The sequence below is a fragment of the Aulonocara stuartgranti genome (genome assembly GCF_965226115.1).
Source record: "Aulonocara stuartgranti genome assembly, chromosome: 1".
NCBI classification, from domain to species: Eukaryota; Metazoa; Chordata; class Actinopteri; order Cichliformes; family Cichlidae; genus Aulonocara; species Aulonocara stuartgranti.
This window is the reverse complement of record NC_138939.1, coordinates 22668455-22693189: the sequence shown is the minus strand read 5'-3', so window position 1 is coordinate 22693189 and position 24735 is coordinate 22668455. Positions and strand designations below refer to the sequence as shown.

The window sequence follows — 24735 nt, the reverse complement described above, 5'->3', positions numbered from 1 at the left end:
CACTTTGGTCTGACAGGTCTAGTCTCGTGGTCTGACTGATATTGTGTTAATGCAGAACTCACAGGTGTTGCTTTTAATGGATGTTTTAACAAGGCTCTCAGCATCTGTCCAAAATGATGCTGTACATTTCTGTAAGAGATGGTGTTAATGACAAAGGAAGATGTCATTTTAGAATCAGAGAACTGATTTATATATCTTACATGAACATCAAGAACTAGTTTGTTTTTCTTTACTGATGAGGAGCCCTCTTTATGAATTTATGTGATTGACAGTCATCACTGATAAATCAATCACTTAATAAAGAGCACACACTCACACACACACTCACACAATCTAGCAGTACAATTGGCCTGAGTTTATGGGCTGTTATATGAAACCCAAGGGAGATGTAGTATTAGCTCCCTACTTTGTATGAGCTGCACAATTTTTACTGCGATCTTTCAGAAGCAAACATCAGAGGCGGGGTCTCCTGTGTGTTTTATCCTATTTGTTTATTGTCTGTCCCTTTCCTCCCACACACTCGTCCCAAGGTGTCTGCTCACACGGGTTCGCCTCTTAAAGGTGCCGGGCATCAATATTTTATCACTGCAATGACACACACATACACACACGCACAAAATCCATTAGATGAATGCAAATGTGTGTCGGTAGGCTCTCATTAAAAATGGCTGCAGGAAGTCGACAGCGGAGAGCAGAGAGTGTGAGGAGCATTGAGGGCGTTTTTTCAGTCGAGGATCAACTGCGTGAGATTTCTGCTGTAGATGAGAAGTAATTGCCTGCAATTTCAAACCAATTTCTAGCCCTAATGGGTAAATTGCAGGTTTTACAAAGGGGGCTTGGTGTTGTGCCATTTGCACTGGCAGTTACAGCGAGTGGTTTAACTTTGATAATGAAAGGCCTGTTTTGAAGATTAGGATTGCTTACCATGTATTTTGGGGGTTGTTATCATCTAACAAATGACTGTAATAGAAAATGAATTCACCACAGTCAGCTCTAGTAGTGAGGAGCGTGTACTCTGCACGGGCTCTAAATGCAGAACAAAGGGGCAGATGGTGATAGTGTTGTGCTTGTTTTATCACTTTGCTTTGAGACCTCTCTATCAGGACGTGTCACGTCACTGTACCCAATCAAATCAGATGAACAAAAAGTGGCGACAGCACGAAATCAATAACGCTTCAAGGGATGTGTGTTTGTGATTTATCTTTATAATCTGATTGTGTTTCATGAGCAACGTATCTCGCAGCTATGAAACATGATTCTGATTTAAAAACCCATTTGAAGCTAAACGAAGCGCGCACCAAGTTGGACTTGCTGTTCAGTGTTTCCTGCAAACCCATCAGACATAAAAGCCCTCTCCCCCCTTCTCTCACTTTTTAATGAGATTTGGAGTGTGTTCATCACCCCACTGTGAAGCCATCGGTGACAGGCAGGAGGACAAAAGAAGCCCCCCCCACCACCACCACCACCCCTTGCCACACACACACACACACACACACACACACACACACACACACACACACACACACACACACACATCTCTACTGCTGGCTCCCATCTGGTGATAGAGCACTAAGAGGCCAGTCTGAATAAGGAGCTACTGGCACACAAGTGCATGCATGTCTCTGCACAGACACAAATGCACACTCTAATCCAGGTGCCTTAGTTGCATTAGTCCAGAAAAAAAAAATACCCCCTCCTTTCTCTTTTCACTCCATAATTCCCAGTGTTCCTCCTTGGGAAGGGTCCAAATATCAACCCTTATCAGCAAATTCAATAAGAATATGGTCAGTAAGAGAGAAGCAACAACAAATTCCAATCTCTTTCTTTCGTTCTTTTTTGAGAAGAGACATTAAATCCACATTTTATTCTGGACAATGGTAGAATTTGCTACGCAGTAGAACTGCTTTAAAATGACTGCGTTCTTATGTGCGCTCCATGCACGTGCCTGCACATCCCTCTGCCTCATGCACATATCCCAGCATCTCACCGTCATGTATTCAGTGTGTGCCTGCGCACGTGCGTCCATATGTGTGTGTGATCTTGAAGAACTCATGATGCAGGAGGAACAATATCAAAGTGCCGCGCCCCAGAGGCTCCCCCTTGACGAGCTGATGACGCACTTCCTGACAAGGTGGCAGGAGGTATAAAAAGGGAGGAGACGTAGGTGTGGTTAGGAAATAGGGGTTGTTGGTGTGCGTGAGGATGGGGTGGCCTGCTAAATATATACCAGCTTCGGGCTGTCATGTGGGACCAATCGTGCTTCCTGACTCGTGCAGGAGGAGGATCCCGCTGTGTCTTTCCAAACCAATTGCTGCTGATCCTGGTCTGTTGTGTAGAACTTCAACTTATCAAACAACATGATAGGATTCTATGCTGTGTTTTGCCTGCTGTGTGCATATGTGTGCACCTCGATGAACACAAACATGATTGTGTTATGCAGCAATCCTTTAGTGAGCACCATGGACGGCTCACATGTGGGTCTATGTGACTGCAGATAGCAGAAGTGACACTGAACAAAGATATTTTTGTTTGGAATTATAGTTCTTGAAGTACTAATGAGCCCTTCCTTATTGCAGCTTAAACTACCTTCATTCAGTCATGCAAAAATTGCATGAATTATATAAAAAAATGATAGTCTTTCATCATCCTGTGTGATGCTCACAGGTGCTGGAGGCACATTGTGCAAATCCAGAGCTTATTTATGAGCCACACAGGATCTCAGGGGCCCGAGCATGACACAAGCACAGCCCCTGAGTAATTAAAAAGTGATTTTGGCATCCTCCTCTCATCCCCCGACACTAACCCCCACCCCCCCCCCCACCCCCGAGCTCCCCTGAGGCTGTAGCAGCACCTGCCCCCCATCCATGTCTGAGCAGCAACTTAAGATGCTGAACATATGCACACTCATTCTCTCAGTTTGGCATCCATGCTGTCAGACACATGTGCCCACATGCTGTATTTAAACACACAATGCAAATGAAAAAGTTAAATCTCAAAAGGGCTGCTGGATGACGCGTTTCTGCACAGAACTTGCATCAGTATGCTGACAGAGTATGCTGGCTTGGTTTTTCCCGTGATGATTTTTCTTTCTTTTTTTTTACCTTTTCAGCAGGGTGTAGCTGTGGCTTTTTTTCCTGTGATTGGTGTGACGATGACAAAGGGTTACGGGTCAGCTCCCTTGCTTGTACTGGGGGCAGGATGGCGGTTCAGGCTGGTTGACTGTGAGAAAATGCTATTTATGGGTGAATGGTGACACGTTTATTGAGCCTGTCAAATTAACAGGAGCAATGAGCTGAGCCAAGACAAGACTCCAAGACAAGAATAACACACACGCAGATAGAGATGGGGGGGGGATAGAGACAGAGACATGTTTTGGGAATCCGCCTGATCCAGAAATGCATCAATCAAACACTGATCTCTGTGTCACCTTGGGCTTTTCAGAAGGCCTGCAGAGTTGTTTGACGTCAGAGCTGTTGGGAGAGTGTGTGGTCTGAATTTTACCCATCCCGCTCTGCAGATGGGGATCCACATTGAAAATGGATGCGTGGATATATATGCAACATTAAGGTGAAACTTGAGTATGACCTTGAGTCCTCGGACTGTGATTATCTGCTGAAAAAAGTCCTCTTTAGACATTGGTCATATTTTCTTAAGCAAATCTACACCTACTCCTTTATTTAATAAATTCTGGGTCCATGACTATTTGTGTGACTCATGTTTCTACACACACTTTTATAAACTACGTGTTGCTTGACGATTGGCTTTCAGCCCAGTTTGTGGTGCTACACTCTGAGGTAAGTAGGCAAACTTGGGTGAACACAGTGTAACTTTCCATCTTCAGAAGGAGAATGTAAAACAGGAGCCAAACTTTTCACAAAGTGCGTCATTCTTTACAGTCAAGGTCAAACACTCAGAGCGAAGCAGCAGTACCCCAAAAAAGGATCCACATTTCCAGCATACAGGGAGTGCCGAATTATTAGGCAAATGAGTATTTTGTCCACATCATCCTCTTCATGCATGTTGTCTTACTCCAAGCTGTATAGGCTCGAAAGCCTACTACCAATTAAGCATATTAGGTGATGTGCAACTCTGTAATGAGAAGGGGTGTGGTCTAATGACATCAACACCCTATATCAGGTGTGCATAATTATTAGGCAACGTCCTTTCCTTTGGCAAAATGGGTCAAAAGAAGGACTTGACGGGCTCAGAAAAGTCAAAAATAGTGAGATATCTTGCAGAGGGATGCAGCAGTCTCAAAATTGCAAAGCTTCTGAAGCGTGATCATCGAACAATCAAGCGTTTCATTCAAAATAGTCAACAGGGTCGCAAGAAGCGTGTGGAAAAACCAAGGCGCCAAATAACTGCCCATGAACTGAGAAAAGTCAAGCGTGCAGTTGCCAAGATGCCACTTGCCACCAGTTTGGCCATATTTCAGAGCTGCAACATCACTGGAGTGCCCAAAAGCACAAGGTGTGCAATACTCAGAGACATGGCCAAGGTAAGAAAGGCTGAAAGACGACCACCACTGAACAAGACACACAAGCTGAAACGTCAAGACTGGGCCAAGAAATATCTCAAGACTGGTTTTTCTAAGGTTTTATGGACTGATGAAATGAGAGTGAGTCTTGATGGGCCAGATGGATGGGCCCGTGGCTGGATTGGTAAAGGGCAGAGAGCTCCAGTCCGACTCAGACGCCAGCAAGGTGGAGGTGGAGTACTGGTTTGGGCTGGTATCATCAAAGATGAGCTTGTGGGGCCTTTTCGGGTTGAGGATGGAGTCAAGCTCAACTCCCAGTCCTACTGCCAGTTTCTGGAAGACACCTTCTTCAAGCAGTGGTACAGGAAGAAGTCTGCATCCTTCAAGAAAAACATGATTTTCATGCAGGACAATGCTCCATCACACGCGTCCAAGTACTCCACAGCGTGGCTGGCAAGAAAGGGTATAAAAGAAGAAAAACTAATGACATGGCCTCCTTGTTCACCTGATCTGAACCCCATTGAGAACCTGTGGTCCATCATCAAATGTGAGATTTACAAGGAGGGAAAACAGTACACCTCTCTGAACAGTGTCTGGGAGGCTGTGGTTGCTGCTGCACGCAATATTGATGGTGAACAGATCAAAACACTGACAGAATCCATGGATGGCAGGCTTTTGAGTGTCCTTGCAAAGAAAGGTGGCTATATTGGTCACAGATTTGTTTTTGTTTTGTTTTTGAATGTCAGAAATGTATATTTGTGAATGTGGAGATGTTATATTGGTTTCACTGGTAAAAATAAATAATTGAAATGGGTATATATTTGTTTTTTGTTAAGTTGCCTAATAATTATGCACAGTAATAGTCACCTGCACACACAGATATCCCCCTAAAATAGCTCAAACTAAAAACTACTTCCAAAAACATTCAGCTTTGATATTAATGAGTTTTTTGGGTTCATTGAGAACATGGTTGTTGTTCAATAATAACATTATTCCTCAAAAATACAACTTGCCTAATAATTCTGCACTCCCTGTATATGTGTATTCAGCAGCCCTGATATGAGCAAAATATAAAGATTCCTTACTTATTAAAGTCATTCACAACTGGAATAACTGCCTTCTGTTATAACAGAGTGTCGGTATTAATTTTTTTTAGATCAGTGACCACAGTTGGGTGATAACAATTCACTTAAGCTTTTTTGTATTTATTGTCAAAGAGCGTCCTTAAAGAGCAAATAGTAGCAGAAGGACAATGTACAACCATCAAGGCTGAATGATTTCGTGCTTAATTCAAGTATTTTAAGCCAAATAAATTTAAGGGGTAAACTGTAGACATTTTCAGAAAGCTTTCTTTCCTCCTGGTCATTTCTAATATTTTTTGGTAAGAGCTCATAATTGTTTAAGTTTTCTGAGTGGGACCTTTATCAGGCTGGGACACACTGTTTCAGTTTGTTGAATATGTGCGACCATCTGTGAGAACCATGTGCTGTAGATTTGAGAATGGAGGAAGGAGTCAGCACTTAAATCGAAGTAACACTTCCAAATAGCTCAATAAGTGCTCCTCCTCCCTCTCATCTCCATTAAGAGGTTAGAACAGTCAATAGGTCTCGCAGAACACTGGAGACTGACCCTATTGATTTCACCGAAGGGGGAAGGAGGGCAGCCATTAACTGTGTACTTCCTGTGGCCTTGGTGGAACAGTAAATCTCAGCCTTACAGTTACGATTGCCTGGATAAAGCAAATTCTTTTAATTATTCCTGTTTTTCTTTTGTGTTTTTTGGACCAAAGTCCACAAAAAACCTGACATATGTTATGAATATAAACTTGAAATAAAGCAATAAGATACAACTTGGCAGGTCTCATGAATGATACTGCTGCATCACTATGACAAATGCAGAGGCCTTGTTTGTCTGAACTCTAATACAGGAAGCTGTGATGAGAAAGAATCCAATTATGTTAAATTGGTTGATTAAATAAAAAGAACAAAAGATCCAAAACAGCCAACTCAGTGACATGTTTCTTTTATTTATATTCTGCTGTTAAAAAATATCACCGAGGGGGGAAACACATAATGTTTTCTGTCCTCAGACCTGCTTCACTGCAAACCTTTTTTTTTATCAGTGCAAAACAAAACATACATTCACAAATATGCATTTGAGAGTTCAACCCTGTTTGATTGCACGACTGACGTAGTGCTCGTTTGACAGAGCATCAAGGTTTAAACTTAATCATCACACCACACAGCACAGGAAGTGAAGCTCTAATCTTCCACATTTACCTCTGGATGACATTTTTCAATTCAATTCAGTTTTATTTATATAGCACCAATCCATGACAACAGTTGCCTCAAGGCGCTTAAATGCAAAGCTATCCACCAGGACACTGAGTACAGACACGTGTATATACATTTGTTATCGTCCAATCTTTATCAACTATATAAACTCATAATTGGAGACAAAAAAAGCAACAATTCACAAAGAATGTAGGATTTATTAGAGTTGCTATGTCAAAAGCTTAATTTTTGTTTGGCAATAAATTCAATCATCCAAGATTTTTTTTCCCTAGAAGTAATCTACATTTTACAAATTGTTGCTTCTGATGTGACCGTAGCTTTTTTAAATCACTGACAGTAATCGATTCAGTGGTATTATATGACTCCATAGAAGTGAAACACTGGCCGCAGATGGCCGGAAACATGACTACAGTTAAAGGCGATGTTGCTTCATTGCCTGCAGGATGTGTAAAACAGAAACTCTTTGCAAACTACTTCACTAGATCAGCATGAGGTAAAAGTAACAAGTTATTCAGTGTTGCCTGAATTTTATTTTGCATTATTTATTCGTCTTTGTTGCCAGTACAAATACTCGAGACACAAACAGATTTGTTTATCATCATTTTTTATATCAAAAAGGATATGGAGTATTTCATTTTGACATCAACAAACCTCTCAATTTACACAGCAACAGAAGCCATAGACTCACACTTTAACTTCAGAGGCACAAAAACAGGAAACTTCTTACTACTTCAGGTTGCAACATTTGCTATTTTTCAAAATCGCATGTTTACGTTTCAACCTTTATGTCAATGAATATTGTGACACTGAATTAGTGGTTGTACAGGAGAGGAGAGGAGGGTAATAAGACATCGGGGGTCCGGCCACTGAATGAAACACATTAACCCAACATAGTGCTGAGAAAAGAAAGAGAGAAAGAGAGTGAAAGAACAACGACAGCACAAAGTCAGTGTGGACCACGGCAAAACAAAATCAGAAACATGAAGAAGAAGAAGAGGAAGAGCATTTGCCACTCAGGCAGAGCTCAGTTTATCATTCTCATCTGGTGAGCAGCCCCTTCACAAACTCCTTAGACTTTTCGTGTTGTCAAAGACGTTTGCGTTGGACTCTAGTACAATATTTTATAAATGTAATTTTTTTTTACATATTTTTCTTTACAAGTGTTTGTTTTCTACATTTGTTATCACAAAAAACACGACATGTTTAACAAATGCCTTTTTTTTAAAAAAAAAAAACAGTTACACAATGAGTGTTCATGATGTCTGACCAGAACTGTTACTATGGATTTATTGCTTTGTACACTGAGTAATGTTTGGTGCCACCTGCACACTGAAGGTCCAATATGCTGGAACCTCACTGCTGATGGTCTGTACTACCTTAAAAATGTTTGACTTCCAGCTAAAACCCAGCTCAGCTTTTCACCTTTGGTAAATTGTGCAAAGAAATTGAAGCAACAGTAACAGTTTCAGAGACGAAGACGAAAAACTTTGGAAGAAAAAAGAAACGTTAAAAAAGGACACACTACACATTTCACTTTGTTCCATGCATAAATACACAGCCACACACATCTACACTGTGAAGTGCCAACTTGAGACAAAATAAAGAAAATGTACCCCCTTCAGATCTCGTCAGTGTGAGTGCAGACTGAGGACAAACAGATGGTTCTGGGTTGTCTTGCATTTCTGTCTAATTCTGACTCTAAAACACTTTCGATAAGTCAGACGTCCACACTGTTTATCAGTGCATAAACTGCCTCCTTTCTGTAGTGCTGCTTTTGGTTTTCCATCCATATAAATAGAAATCTCCCGTTTTGCTGAATCTCATGAAAAGTGAAAATATACTGTATGTTAACATACAAATACTTTTTGGGGGGAATGTTTGTAAACAATTTTTACCTCTTGCTTTGAACACCTGCATTTTTCTCACTCTTGTAAGATGACGGATTTATGTGTGCGGGGTTCAGCTGGGGAACAAAAGGGCAACATTACAACATTTATGTAGTGAAGGATTGCTTAGTTACTGTCAGTCAAATCTGATTAAACCTCTGTGTTAAAATCTTAATAGATGCTGTGAGGAAACATGAATCTTTCAGGAGTTTTTAATATGATGCATTCAAATGTCCTCATGCATCCGTTTGTTAAAATTTCTAAATATCTCTTATTATTATTTATTCTTCTCTTTTTAAATAATATTAATTTTGCAGTTCTATAATAGTAAGGCTCTCATACTTGTTTTGGTTGGTCCCCAAAGACTTTCCATTGCACAAACCCTTGATAAGGTCTTATATGACAATAACTATTGTGATCCAGCTATATCTGAATTCATACAATATTTCTTTCATATATGTTTTATTTTAGATAAATCTTTAAAACAATGCATTGGTACAGTTACATTCTAAGTGGCATGACGGTGATGCTGAGTATTACAATGGGAGCGGCTTAATTCCTTCACTACACTGCTAAGATGTGTTGGGCTGCAAACACACACAAAAAAACGCTCAACTGCAGCAGTACAGGGTCACAAAAGGAATTACAGATAGGACACTTCTTTTTTTATCGTTTGCATGTGTAACTAAATGAGCATCACAAGTTACAATGCCGCTTTACAAGCCTCCACACCAGGTCGCTTCCATGTTCAAGACACACAGAGGCTGGTGATGAGAAATCAAAAGTAATGTGCATTAAAAAGGACACACGACTGCGAGTGCATTCAGGAGAGAGAGAGTACGATCTATACCAAGAGAGTGTCTAGTTTCTGTTTACAATATTGTGCAGTGACATATTCACACACTGAGATGGCTGGCTTGGAGGACATTGTACTGTACTTGTTCATTTGATTAATAAGGGTCAGCTTCTATGTACTTCTACAGGCTTCAGTGTGGTCAGGAAACCTTAGCTGATGGGATGAAAATGTTCATGTTTATACACAGTTGGACTCCAAATAAATATATCTATCATTAATATGCATAATAATACGTTAACAGACTGCCAATTTGATATGTGTTACACCTCTATTAATCAAATAGCTTTAGTTATTTATATGATCTCATTTTAACATTGAGTTGATCTTTTTTTTTTTTTTTTACATTTTTTATTTGTTTTCTTTAGAATTTGTGCAATCAATACGACAACGGATTGTAGGTTTTCTTGTTTATCATTTGTAGATCATTTTAAGACTAAATCTGACACTCAGGAAAATAAACCTACTCATATATCAGTGAGTGCGTGTTTGGTTTAGGAGTATCCCTCATCCTGCCTGTATCCATAGCCTCCTCCCTGTGCTTCTTCCTGGACATACTCCTCTGTCTTCTCCCAGCTGGCAGCCCAGCCTCCATTCACCTGTGTGGTTGCACCATATGTCTTGGCTGGCCCTCCGAAAGCACCGTAGCTCTGAGTGATGTCACCTGTTTCTTCTGCCAGCTCGTCCTCATCAATGAAGCCACACTTCTCCTCACTGGTCAGTTCCGGGTCAGCCCACGGCTGTTTTTCTCCTGATGCAAAAAGGCCGTAGAAGATCACGCCTCCATAATGCACCAAGGAGGCTATGAGGAATACATACTGCCACTCCTCTCTGGTCTGAAGAGGGAAGAAAAAAAATAGTGTTTTCATAAATACGCTGATCATACCAACAATTTGCCTGTTTATTATTTGTGACCTTGGAGCAGAGTATTGGAGAAATATTTAAAAGGTGTCTACTTTGTAAATCTGTGGCTGCACACATCAAATTATGTCTAGAAATGACATCAGTCCATGTAGAAAACAATACTTGCTACCGAGAAGTACAAGTAAAAGCAAGTTATACTTTTGTGGGCTAGCTCCCAGAGGGATGGTCTTAGTCTTATTTATTTAAATAAATAATAGATAATCAAGACATTTCTAGAGTTTACTCATATATAGTAATACATATATAGTATACTCATATAGCTACGTGAAAAAAACTACAAGGTCACTGCATGCAGATTTAGGCCATTTCTCTCTTATTGTTATTGTCTTTACCTTAGAAGACAAAACGCCTCGAGGTAACTGTAGTGCGATTTTGTTCATGTATAAATAAAACTGAATTGAATTGAATTTGTAAATGTCTGGGTGAAGTATAATTTCTCTGTACTTTTACAGCAAATGTATAACATGCTGTTATTTCTTTAACTGTTTATGCAAATGTTGCCAGAAACCATTAATGAAAGGTATGCTGTATGCTTTTTAATGTCAAGCAGGGAAAATTAAAGTAAACTTCAGAGTTATTTGTTAATTTTTGCACACATTTGAAATGTATGATTTTCATGATTCTGTCACATTTGGAGGAAAAGCCCTTACCTTGTGCTTTGTCATAGCACCAACAATCAGCGGGCACACCATGCCAGATAAGGTGCCCACACCATTAGAGATGCCCATTAGGATACTGGCATAACGCGGAGCAATATCCAGGTGATTGACATTGAAGCCTGACAGCAAAACAACAACAAAAGATTTTATCTTTGTGAGCTACAAGCCTGGTTAACATAATTTAAAGGCCAGTTTGATACAGAAAGGGCAAATGCTATGAGTAAAGTATAAAAGGCAACTGATGCATGACACAGTTACAGATAAAAGTAGCACAAATGGTGACCATCTTGTTGCAGAAATAGGCACCAACTCGCCACACGACCTCCTCCCCCACTCTGACTAGCTGAATGAGTAAGTGTCCTCGTGAGCTGCTGCACGCCGCCTGCCTGGCAAGTCTCCCGAGACAGCTAGCACTGAATTATTAAACACTCTTGGAGAAAGCTGGAGAACACCAGCAAGAAACTGATTTTGCACGTAGTCACAGATATCTGCAGCTTCTATAACTGAGCATAAACATGACAACAGCTGTTGAATGAATAGCTGGCCTAAAGGTTTAGGATCATTAATGAAATTAAATTTCTACTTTTACTCTCCACAGCTTTCTAATTATGGATAATTTCCATGGAAAAAGGTCATTTTTATAGTCTTTTTGTCCAAATATCCAACTTGAAGTCTGTACTTAGCTAAGAAATAATAAATAAACACTTTTATTTATTATGAATTAAATAGACACGATATGATGTGTTAATTAGCTTCATAAATGCTTGTTTTATTTTTAAAACGCTGGAGAAAGCCACACTCGCTGTTTCTCCTGGTTCTACTCATTGTGGTATGCTAGTCTTCTAGCTCTAGCATCAAATATAGAACACAGAGCAACAGCATTTAATACCAAAACAAATCAGCACATCTGTCACACGTCGTCTTATTTTATGCCTCATTCAACCAAGAAGTTGTAAATAAAGTCCAAAAGGCACTGTAACAAAAAATAATTTCCCCTAGGGATCAATAGAGGATTCTGATTCTGATTCTGAAAAACTCAAAGCCACAACTGCCAGCCTATGGTAGTCTTAAAAACAAACTGAATGACAATTATTTCGGACAAAATTCAAATTTGAGATTGAAGTGAAACAAAGAGCAGACTCTGAAACTGACCTGAATGGAAACAAAGGCACATAAATTGTAATACAACACGCACAGAGGGAGTGTCACTATGATCTCTGCTGAGCATGCAATGGCTCCATCAAATCCTTACTGTACATATATTATATAGACAAAAAGTACCGAGCTGCCTTTAACATCATACATAGCAGTATCTAGACTGATATTAGGCATATATATATTTGTTCGGCTGCTATTTATTTTTGTTACAGGAGTTTCCTAACAACTGTTATGTGTAGTTATTTATGAGTCCTCACTAAGATAACCCAACAATGTAGTTTTAAAATATATGCCGTCTGTTATCAAAGCAAGTCATTAATCACTCTTTTGCATTCTGCCCGATTAAGCTTGAGTTAGGTGTTTGTTGTGTCCTTGCTGAGTGATCAAAGGGTTTTTCTCCCATCTCTTCTTTAGGATTTTATTTTTATTTGCCGTTAAAAATGTTGATACAATATGGTGGCAAGGTGGCAAATACGTAATATTGGCTTTTATTATTAATATAATTAACACCCCCTTGAACATCGGTTGGGCTTGATGATGTGCCTCAAAAGAGCGCCTACTAGAGTGTCAACACCACTCTGTAACTTTACATGGTCTGACACTTTGTGGCTCAGTTGCTGTGGTTCCTAAATACTTCCACTTTGCAATAATCCCACTTAACAGTTGTTCATAGAAGAACTAGGAGGGAAGAAATTTCATAAACTGCCTTTTTGCTGTGGTAACGTTATATTACAGTACTGTGCACTGAGCACTTCAGAATGACCCAGTCGTTCACTTGTAAAGAGGACTGAAGAGCACCACTCCTGTGGTAACTGGGTTGCATTTGTCTGAACTGGGTAGAACAGCGCTCTCTTGTTTTGCACCTTGGTCATAGAATGACCGTCAGAGCACATTGAAGTGGAATGATTTTGTCGCCCTATGTGAGTTCAGAGCATTCTCCAGCTTGTCCTTGTATTATTTTGACTATGACTTGTTTTATGTATGTTGATGTTATGTTTTATTATTAATTTGAAACAGTGTAACATTGTAATGGTGGGCCTTCTTGGGCAGGACTCCCCTAAAAAAAAGAGATGCTAATCTGAAAGGACTTTCTGATTACATAAAGGATAAACAAATAAAAATACCTGAATTGAAGGATTAAGAGGCTTGGCCCAATACTTTGTCCATAAAGGGCAGCTGATTGCTGCTGTATTAATGTTAAAAAAGTGCACACTTTCTTTGTAAGCTCTGGGTCATTTTATAAATTGTCTCAAAAAGCAGTGCAGTAGCACCAAGTGTTGCTTACAAGTATATTTATTCTTTGTCTAGCTTGTTATCCTTTTCACTGAAGCCCCAAATCATTAAACATTAAATGAAATAAAGCTAAATCTAAACAGTGATGACATTATTTAATCACTTTTAATTTACATCTTGTTTCATACCACATATATTCTGATCTTTTTACGCCTACTAACCTGATATAGCAAATCCACTGAAGCCCACTGCAAGCACGAGGAAGGAGATCGCCACCCCTTTGCTGTGGGAATATCCTACCACCAGTAGCAATGTGGCCTCCATGCCAAATCCTGGCAGGGAGAGACAGTAGTGTCACACACACAAGCACAGACAAAGCCCACGGGCAGTTGGTCATTGTGGTGCCAATTGAATTAAGCGTGATACATGATCTGCACTCAATTACACAAGTGTCAGATATGAAATCAATGCACAGTCACAATCAGTGAGTCAACCCGTGTACTGAAGTATTGAGCAGATAGATTTTTACCAAAAAATATAAACAAAACCATCTCTGCAGCCCAGCTGGCCGTTAAGAGCACCTTAAAAACAACACTATGGATCTGACACCATCAAAATAACACCCTGCAGCCGTGCAAAGAGAGGTGTGGAAATTTTTGATTTCATCCTCGGTTCAGACTTCTCACCTCCGCAGTTCATGATTTTCCTGACAGTGGTAGTTGTCAGGATGTTCTTGCTGCGCAGGTAGTCGGCCAGCTGGCCACCAATGGGCACAATGATGGTCATCACCAAGTGGGGGAGGGCAGATAGTGCACCGACCTAAAGTCCCATACAGAAAATCAATAAAATTAGATGCACAGCTGAATGCTAGTATAATAGATGAAGATTTATACTTTTGAAGATGTTTCTCCATTAATTTTTAAAAGGCTCTACAATTTAGGACATTCTATATTTTTCATTATTCGTATTTTCTCACTTATTCAAAGTAGCTGAGCAGAAAATAGAAAATATCCCTGTTTTTAATGCATTTTCATACTTTGTCAAATGAATGTTTGAGGGAATGAGCAGCTAATAAGGATCAAACTCAAACACACTTTGAGCATATATTGGTCTTATAGAGCAAATAACAAATTTCTGATTTGAAAGTCACTAAAATAAGATGAATGGCATAAATCTTTGGAATTTTTACTGTATATTTCTACATTTTACACCTTTTTCTGTTGATAAAGACCTCCCCACAGCCATTCATGCTACACCAAAGTAGTTAATTAAAAGATAAACAATTAAATTACTGAAAAGTTCTAGTTGTTTACTGTCTAATATAGAAATTTCAGTTAAAAACAAGTAAAATTTTCATCAATTGACAAAAAAACAATGTTTTAAAACTACAGGACATTCCCGGCACTGACCTACAATATCATGTAGAAAAACTGACACATCCTGTTGAAATTGCACTTCTTTATCTCATATTAATATATCGCAGGGATTAAATATGTAATTTAATCCCCACATAATTAAACGTTTCACTCACCAGGCCCATTTAAGATTAAAGTGGATTGTTTGTGGCCCTTAATGTAAAATGACCTTGACATCGTTGCTCTAAGAGATTCTGTGCAATATATAAAATAACTACAGTGCATTTTGTTTTTTAAATTTAAACCTGTTGAAGTTACAGTTGCTTTGATGTGTTTTTTTATTCCATCATCTGAAAAAGTTCACACAGGCCTTAAAAGATAAGCATGGATATATAGTGGAAATGTATATTGCATCACTTTGTTATGATGTGTATCAGTTCATGAGAGAGAACTATTGGCCACCAGCTGCACTCACACTGATTCTCATAATAAATCAATGAATCTGTCCAAGAGCAAAGCGTCACTCTCAGCTTTAAACAGACTGAATCTGAGTGGTGAGGGGTTTTCTTTACGACTTTAATCTTTCATGTCTCTATTCTTTTTTTTTCTTTTTTTGGTTGTCTTGTGACATTTTTTGTAAGCTCACCTTGCTTATCTCAAAACCAAACACTTCTTCAAAATATGCAGGCTGGCTAATCAGCAGCAGGTAAAATGTCCAGCTCCTGCAGAAGTTGGCCACAATAATTGCATAGACAGGCATAGAGGTGAAGAACTTCCTCCAGGGTGTCTTGAATTTCTGGAAAAGATTAAGAAAAATGATGGTTGTGTTCACATGAAGGTAAAGAGCTTTGCCTGACTGACAGTTTCTGGAACTGTGTTCATATTTTTGCAATGCTTCTTACAAAAAAATAAATAAATAAAAATGGGCTAAAAACGGGGTATTTTGTGAGGTTACTTAAGCCCAGGTTTTTGACGTTTTTGGTGTCCCCTCACCTCTGCAGGTCCCGTTAGCTTGGCACTCTCTCCAATGCTCTCCTCAATGTAGCAGCGTTCCTCATCAGTGATGGTTGGATGTTCAGCAGGGCTCTCATAAGACACCAAGATCCAGAACATATACCAGAAGATGCCAAAGCATCCTGTTTGTATGGACAAATTACAAGTCAGAAGGTGTACAGAAGAAGCATTGCAACTAATTTTGACCTCAGCAGTAAGCACATGCAGAGACTCTGGCAGCCTGATCTTTCTAAAATGCCTGAGAGAATAAAAGCCAGACAGGAAAGCTAACTGTATCCAGTCCACAGAGAAAGACATGGGGGTTATTTATTGACACACCAAAACATCAGGGGGGGGAAAAATCAATACATAGTCTGCCTGGCTAAATCCATTTGACTTTCACTGAAGTCTCTTAGTTTTTCGCCAAGCTTAAAAACAGTTACATTTATAACCTACATGTATTTTTCATATATAAAAATTTATCTCCAGTTCTTTTTGTATCAATATGCATGCCTATCCCATGCAGTCCCTCACTGAGTCTTACAGTCTTACCGTAGACATAGAACACTGAGGACCATCCTGTATACTGAACCAAGACCCCAGCCAGAGGCATCGCAATCACAGCACCAGCATAGGAGCCTGGCAAGGAGAAAGCGATTCAGTGCTTGCAAGGACAGACATCATCAAGGTAAAGTAAAGTTTAACAAATCATATCTGTATCTAGAAGGAGAAACAGAAACAAAAGTATTTACCACAGAATGAGAGGGTGGCCAGACGACTCCTTTCTAATGGCGGCGCCCATTTACTCCAGATCCCATGACAGGCTGGGTAGGTCACTCCCTAAAACCAACCACAAGGAACAGTCTGTTTTCATTTGTTACAGTAAAACAATAATCATCAGTGAAACTCTCTGCACTTTGGCCTGTTCTTCTAAGCTATTGTTGTTATAGAGATGCATGTACTCTTGTCTCCCAGAGGCCAGAGGGATTATATAAATGTAGCCAATCTATATGGTCTGTGTGAAAAATATTGCAAAATTTGAACAATGGCACAATTGCAGAGCATGTACTTTCATTAGCTTGCACTTGTTTTGTAGGCTACTGTATGAATACTATTATAACAGGAAAGGCTTTCAGGATTTCTAGACCAAAGCATAATTAAATTATTATACAGATGTATTATTATATGTATATGAATACAGATATTTTCAGGTTTAGGATGTGTTAAACGTCCATCTGGAATACCCAGTTAGACTTGAATCTGAACCAATAGACATGTCATAAGTAATCAAAATTAACATTTTCGCCCTTGTAATTACCATGAACAAACAGCTCAGCACCGTGATGACCTGATGAGCTGTTCAAGAAGCAAAACAGGCCTGCAGACATTAAATGCTAATCAGCCTCTAATTTGAACAAACTTCACTGATTTTAAATCCAGTCTGCAGGCTTCCTTACAGTAGGGCCTGCTGGTCTTTAAGGAAATTAACTGTGTACATTACCACGTGTTTATATGTCCAGGAAAAGCTGTATCTTTGTATGTTTATATCTATCGCAACAGACTTTATAGCCCATGTGAGAACTGCATTATAAGCCCTCCATGTTTTTTACTCCAATAGGTATATTTCATCAACATGAGTGTCTAATTTCACTACAAAGCCAGGAGGATTGATATCCCTCTGCAAATCAACATTTTCCCCATTATCCATCTCTGCAGGATCACTTTACTGTTGTTTGTATTCAGGCACAAAAAGGCACAATAAAGGAAAGAAAAATGAGCTGGACAAAGCCATGGAACCAGTTGGAGTGGACTGGATCAATACAGTGCATCTCGCATTTTATTGAACTGCACGCCATACTCTTTATTCTCTCGGGAACTAAAATTATACAGTGAGCGAATAAAGTGAGAGAATAAATTCATTGCTGATTTTTTTATTCATGCACACAATAAAAATAAAATAAAATAACATAAAATAAAACATAGACTGCTGTGACGCACCTCTGACAGTGTCTTACCTCCACCAGTCCTTGTAATATCCTGACAAATATGACACACCCATAGTGGACTCGGGCAGCCGAGGGAATGAACATGTTGAGAGTGGAGGTGAGGACGATGGCTGCACCAAATACCCTGAAAATATCACAATGACCAGCGTTTTAAATTTCAATCATAGCAAATCGCCTCATTATTAACTGTGCTGAACGTATGGCAACACATTTTATTAATCAAGTATCACAACAGTCGACAGCGTGCTTTTTGGGTGAACATTGCCCGGTTTTTTCCAGACACTCATAGTAAAGCAAATCCATAAAACAAACAAAAAATAGTATGTGTTACTTCCAATGGTAATTTTAAATCTCTTTGTTTTTACTTTGTTTTGCTGGAAAAAGCCGAAACCATCCATTTCAGCTTTAAACCATCACTGCACCTGAGGAGGATGCAGGGCTGTTCGCCGGTCCTCGGATTTGATTGGCTCTGCCTTACACGCGCTCTTTGACGTCATGTAAATGAATATTTGAAGTAGCAACACCCCGTAAATGACCACGTCACGTGTCGCTTAGCAACCGTTTTCGCTTTCGTACAGCTCGAGACGTGTTTCTCCTGAAGAATGGCGTTTAATTTTAGTTTTGACGCTGACCGAGAGCGAAGAGGACAATTAACCGATGACTGCTCTGCATTATAACTCGGGGGAGAAAAGATTCATGCAGGCTAATTATTCATCAGGCTGTTAAATTTAGCCCTAGCACTGCTTATTCTGAAAGCTTACATGGAAGGTTGTAGAAACAGGAATGCTTTTATTATCGCTATTTTATTTTATTTTTATTTTATAGATAGGCCATATTTTTCCATCTTTATTTTTAGGAGGGAGCAGGTGAGCAAGCAGAGCAAGGCCGAACACACAGCTATTTCTCATTTTTGTCACGTCCCACACTCCCCCGCCCCTCTCCTCCGCACGTGGGGGGACAAGCCCTAATCCGGTGGAGACTAGTGTTGAGCACGAGACCGATTGATTCGCTTACATCCTCGTGTCAATCACACAAACGGACTGCAGGGAGATACGATTGTAAAAGTCGCGGGCCCTAAATAAAAATATCACAAAAATATCATTTAAAAAAAACAATTTTCCGTTTTATTTGAGCAAAATGATTGGATGAGAAATGTTTGGTACCATATCAACGTCCATCCACTAAAATGTGTGCCGTGTTGTTGATATGACAGCATACAGTCTCTGCAGTTTAACGTAATTATAATGACTGACGCATTTGGCAGTGCTCATGTGAATTAAAGCCTTTGGCGACAGGACCGGGTCTGGTATCCATGCCCTGAGAGAGCGACAGATTAGACCCGGCTCCCCCAAGGGAGCTCATTAACAGGTGGCAGAAAGCCCTGACACCAGGAGCTGCAGGCCTGCCAGCCCAGTGCCCTCCCTGCAGCTCTGCATCACTTCAGATCTGCAGACTGTCTGCTCCCTTTGTGCAGAGATGCTCTGCATATAACCGTGACCTGCTCATCCGTTTCACAGTTCAGACACGGATATTTTTATGCCTGCTTTTGGCTGTATTTGGTTTTACTATTCTTTTTAATCGGAGGTGATTTTATTCCACTCCCCGCCTGAACGGGTTTTTTGTTTTCCCACTGTTGATAAAAATTGCAAATATAGAAATGAATAGACAAAGGGAGTAAGAGGAAACGAAAGTCACGCCAATTGTTCAAACAATTCTTTTAATACCCAACACCAAATCACGAAAATCTGCCGACTGAATATAGCTGTGTCGTATTTATGGTAATTCAGGGGAGGTGCCGCCTACCTGTTCGCTGCCAGCCTGGAGGATATATATCCTCCCGGGATTTGTGTCACGATATAGCCCCAGAAAAAAGATCCGTGAATCATTCCCACCGTCTCTGGATCCCAGTTGAACTTGGCTTTCTGGCAGATAATATGGAAAACAAAAACAGTGGAGTTAAAATGAACAAGTGGCCTATGCGCTTTGGAAAAACGTACATGTGTTGCATGTGAGCTCTATTGTGGCTAATTAACCAAGAAATGAACGAATTTACTCTATCGAAGAATAAATCTAAACGGGGGCCTTTTTAATAAAGGCCTGCATGTGTTTATTTCGACTGGATTTTCATTGATCCGATTACTAAAGCACCTAATTTTCCCGTAAAAAAATAATATAAAGCAAGCTAGTTATGTGTAACAGTTTGGCTTTCTTGGTAAAGACGAATATTGGACGAAATTTGAGATAATGCAGTTGTATAATATAGGGGTCAGGATGAATACTAAATACATGTTTTATAGAAATTGTTCGAAATATTCAGACATTTTTAATGCACCTTTTGTATGTAATATCCCTTTAAGAAAAAGACTGGCTTTTACATCATGACACTGACACTGTTCTACGTAATTTATTACACCATACACAGGAAACAGTGACGCTACTGATCTTAAATCTTATTGAACCATCAATGTATGCTATTTAATCCTAAGAATATCCTGTGTAAGCTGTGGAGGCCTGGTGCCATTTAAATCAGGAGCATCTCTGCCGCATTTTTACTTTCCCTGCACACAGATGTATGTATACTAAAGCTCTGTAGAAATGACTACCGTGGTTCATTTAAACTTAGAGGGGGGCTATTTCACGGCCTAGTGTGCCAGCAATAGAAGGCCTTTATGTGTTTCTCATTTATCATGTGCAGAGAAACTCGTTTTAATAACCATGTGCCATGATGTGCCTCGTCTGTACACGGTGTACTCGCTCGCTCGCTTTGCCACACCTCTTTGATGATGATCTTGCCGTTCTGGTGAACCGTGCTGTTGTTGACCATGCCCACTATGGCCACGCCCAGGTTGCATCGGATGCCGAAGGAGATGCAGAAGCCCAGGCCGCTCATGATGGCGATAATGTAGCGGCGGGGCAGGCCGAAGCACTTGCAGTCGCACAGCGGGGGTTTCTTCTCAGCGGCCTCCCGTGGCCTTCCATCCTCCGTGAGCTCGATCACTTCCCCGGTTTTCTGCCTCCTTTCTATAACCCTGCAACAACCAGGGGGTGATAACTCTGTCTGTGTGGATCCTCACTCATCCAGGTCATGGCAGTCTTAGGCGATTGAAATAAAGCCAACTGGGATTCTTTCTTTCTTTCTTAAGGTTCATGGAGAGATTTCATACCTCATCCACATCCAAGAGTTTTGGGGTTTTTTTTCGTTCTGAAAACTGATGGAGAGTCCCAGGTATTTATTGTCTAATGGGGTTGTCCCTTTGGAGGAGGATCTAACCCACCCTTTGTCCACAGGGTAAATACCTGGGACTCTCTTGGATGGGAGGTGAAACTTCTTCACTAACCACAAAAGTCCAGTTATCTTGATTTCTACCGCTTAAGAATAACACTGTCTGCGGATCCAACTAACACCACATGAAATTAAGATTCTCAAATTTATAAAAACAACAGATTTTTTTCTTTCTTTCATGGAGGCCCATTAATATTTCCATTTAGCATGAATATTTTAGTAGGGGCTGGGTGCTTGGGAGTATGTGTGTGTGTGTGTGTGTGTGGGTGGGTGTGTGTGTGTGTGTGGGTGTGACCAGGATACTGTTTGAGACGTCTTGTCAAACAGTCAAGTAAATCCTGGAAGCATTTCCTGTAGAATCACCATAATGAGAGAGAGGTAGTGGGAGGTTTAGGCCTCTGTGATGTATTTACATTATGGAGAGCATTTATTCACACTGAGGACAGCATGTCTGTGAGGCTTTAGTCAGACGACTCCTGCAACGAATTAAAAAAATAAATTTGATGCTTTTATTTGCTCCAATAGGAGGGGAAAGCTTCTAATGGGAAACGAGAATGAAGGTTCCCCTTGTAGAGCAGAATTAAGTCGAATATGCCCCTGACTGTACCGCATTGCAGCACCCAGCTCGCTTTCACACTCATTAGCATTCAGGGACCGAGCAACAGCTCCAGCCTGCAGACAACCCGTCTGTGGGCTTTCCTCAAACTCCTCGTGCTTTTCTTTTTTATGTATTAATTTTTTCTGTCCAGGAAAATCGCGTTTGTCGCAATCAGTTAATTGTCTAAATCTAAAATGTTATCAAAACATGTAAATCTCCGTCTCTGCAAACGAATGAAGACATTCCAAGTTAAATAAAAGGGACAGCAGAATATTAGAATTAAATGCGTGTATTTGGGGTGAAACGTAAGACCTGGTTCAGGGGGTAAAGCCAGAGAGGATACAGAGAGCCACTGATGTTTAACGAAAGTCGGTTTAATTCCATTTCTCCTGCAGATTTGAGCAAGCACTCGGTGCAAGGGTATGTAAGGCGGAGAAGATGAATTCGCAAGGGAATAGGCCCGATGTGAATATAGCGGGAAGTCTAAAAACGCATTTATTCTGCTGAACACTCAAAAATAAATACAAAATAAATAAAACGGGTTTTTTAAATCACCAAACATCAACATTAAAGAAAAGACACACACACATATCGAGGTGCTGAATTAATCAAAGTGATAGCTGTAGATTAAAATGATTCAAATGAATAGAATTTCCTTTTATTTGGTTATAACGACATCGTGAAATGCTTTAAAAATCACGAGTGGAGTCCCACAAATTTCTCGCGCGGCCTGCGCGTCCTCTTTAACCTAATCTGCCAATCAGATTCATGTGCAGGCCCCTGCATCAGGATCTAGTGGCATCCATACCCTTGCCAGCAACACACACACACACACACACACACACACACAGAGAGAGAGAGAGAGAGAGAGAGAATTTTCTTATTTTCTTCTAGAGGCGTGACTAAGCATCCCTGTAAGTTGTGAGACAGTGCTGGGTGCCCTCTGGACCCACACGTCGTGCCTTGTTAAAATCCAGCATACAAATAATCGCATTTTGGGCTCAGACGGTTTCAAACGCGCTGTTGTCCAGATTTACCCACAAAAAGAAGAGCCCGTCCTTACCTGTACATATGACCCAGGGTCTTCCCCGCAAATTCCTTCACCCCCGCCGTTGCTTTCGTCTTTACTGACTCCATATCCAGTTTCTGAATGCAGGCCTGTTTTCTCAATATTTGTTTTACTGTTCAGGCGTCATGTTACAGCGCAGGATGGCTGGACTGCAGCGGCTGCAAGGAAAACAACAAACGAAATTACGAGAAAAAAAATGAGCCCACAAGGAAGGCGACGATCCAACAGCCGGGAATAATTCTCAGCGCTAGGCTGAAAGCGCAGAGGCGAAAAGAGCCTGGTGTAAAAAGGGGGGATCAAGCGAGCAGTTCGCCTTCATCCACCACCAACTCATCTCCTGCCTGGCGTACAGTAGCCAAGCCAAGTGCCATCACGACGAAAGCGAGCGAAAAAATTGATAGCCGGCGTCGTGGAGCGATATGGATCTCTCTTCGCACCCAAAAAGGAAAGAGAGAGGGGGGAGAAACAGAGCTAATGAATGATGGATATGAAATAATTAAAAAAAAAAATCCAACAAAACAAAAGTTAAAGTTCAGAAAGCGGGAGTGGGCGTTTGGAGTGGCTTCAATAAATCAAAGAGCGAGTGAGGCTGTATCGTGTCTCCTGTGGTGAGCGCAGGTTCATCTGACGTCGCGTTCAGCACCGAGGTCAGCGACAGCAAAGCTCCGCGTCCAAACATCTGGCCAGCTGCTCAGCCCAAATAAAGGCCACACGCAAAACACAACATGCCCACAAACGCCATGTCTATATATTTATATATAGACGCTATAAAGGCTAAATGAGCCTGTGTCTAATAGCAAATAAAAAAAAATAGTGAGGGGAAGAAAAGGAACTGCTTTATAGCTCAATCGGTCTCTTTATTTATCAGCTGAAATGTGAAACTAAATGAAGCTATTTTATATCAACTTGTGTTTTTTAACACTTTGAAGAAAAAACGAATATTAACAGCAACAGTACATATGAGAGCTGCAGTTCTCCTGAGGGCGGTGCTATGGAAACCAATGGAACAGGAGTGGATCTCCCCCACCCATCCCAGTGCTGCCCTCCAAAAAGCTCCTCAACGCAGGAATCCATCAATAATTTAGCCGTCTCCCCGGTTTTCCTCTCCTTGACAACCACATCTTCCCACAGAAGCATGAAGAAAATCTTAGAATAATTAAAAAGAAATCTTTCTCAAAAGCATACGTCGAATAATAATAATAATAATAATAATAATAATAATAATAATAATAATAATAATAATAATAATAATAATAATAATAATAATAATAATAATAATATGCTTTAATACGAAGATCTTATTTTATTCACAGTCAAATAACCTGGGGGAAGCGACCAGGCTCTTTTTATTTGTTGGTATGGGGCGACACCTGGTGGTTGAAAATAGCAGTCTGAAACTTTTGTGTGACAATCTTTGAGATTATTCGTGCATATTTTGTGTGTCTGTTGTTAGATTTTTGTATTTATATTGCATTTGTATAATAGTTTATATTTGGCTTCTCCTGAAGTCATTATTCAAAAACTGGGTTTGTCTTCACTGATGTGCCGGAGCAACAGTGTGCATAGTTCTTACACTGACCTGATGAAAGTGCACACACGTTTCAAAGGAGCAAGACTTTCGTTCGAGTGTTTCTTTGTTGTTAACATTCAAGCATAAAAGCCGCCTAAACCAAGTGATGAACCAGTGAGTTGTCTACATATAACAGACAACTCAGCAAAGAACCAGAGATATATTCTATCTTGAGACACTTTGTTACAAGTAGCCTGACACAAAAACACAGAATTTGTTCCCCTTTCTTCAGTTGAATATATGAAAAATGCTGACAATAACACAGTTTGACAGGGATAAAACTGTACTTATTTATCAACAAGGTGATTCCCCAAAGAGCTATAAAAACCTTAGAAAAAAGTTTCCTTAAAAAAAATCAAGAAACTGGACAAGGGGAG

General features: G+C 40.2%; 2 protein-coding genes across 2 annotated transcripts in view; one reads left to right on the top strand and one right to left on the bottom strand.

Annotated features, from left to right (window-relative positions):
- LOC309703837 (uncharacterized protein) overlaps positions 1 to 24735 on the top strand; it is a 435129-nt gene that overhangs the window by 8226 nt on the left and 402168 nt on the right. The window lies entirely within an intron of this gene.
- Positions 6517 to 23381, bottom strand: slc17a6b (solute carrier family 17 member 6b). Its single transcript, XM_082503416.1, has 12 exons — positions 22783 to 23381; positions 20612 to 20867; positions 19642 to 19760; positions 17848 to 17962; positions 16585 to 16672; positions 16385 to 16471; positions 15833 to 15975; positions 15486 to 15635; positions 14171 to 14303; positions 13706 to 13816; positions 11085 to 11212; positions 6517 to 10346 (listed from the first exon to the last, which is right to left on the bottom strand). The coding sequence occupies exons 1-12, from the start codon at positions 22854 to 22856 to the stop codon at positions 10005 to 10007; spliced, it is 1746 nt and encodes a 581-aa protein (XP_082359542.1). The 5' UTR covers positions 22857 to 23381; the 3' UTR covers positions 6517 to 10004.

Coding starts and splice junctions, on each gene's coding strand:
- slc17a6b (XM_082503416.1), bottom strand. CDS start 22,856: ATGGAGTCAGTAAAGACGAAAGCAACGGCGGGGGTGAAGGAATTTGCG. Junction 20,868..22,782: donor ACCCTGGGTCATATGTACAG/GTAAGGACGGGC, acceptor TGGTTGTTGCAG/GGTTATAGAAAGGAGGCAGA. Junction 15,636..15,832: donor AGCTAACGGGACCTGCAGAG/GTGAGGGGACAC, acceptor AATCTTTTCCAG/AAATTCAAGACACCCTGGAG.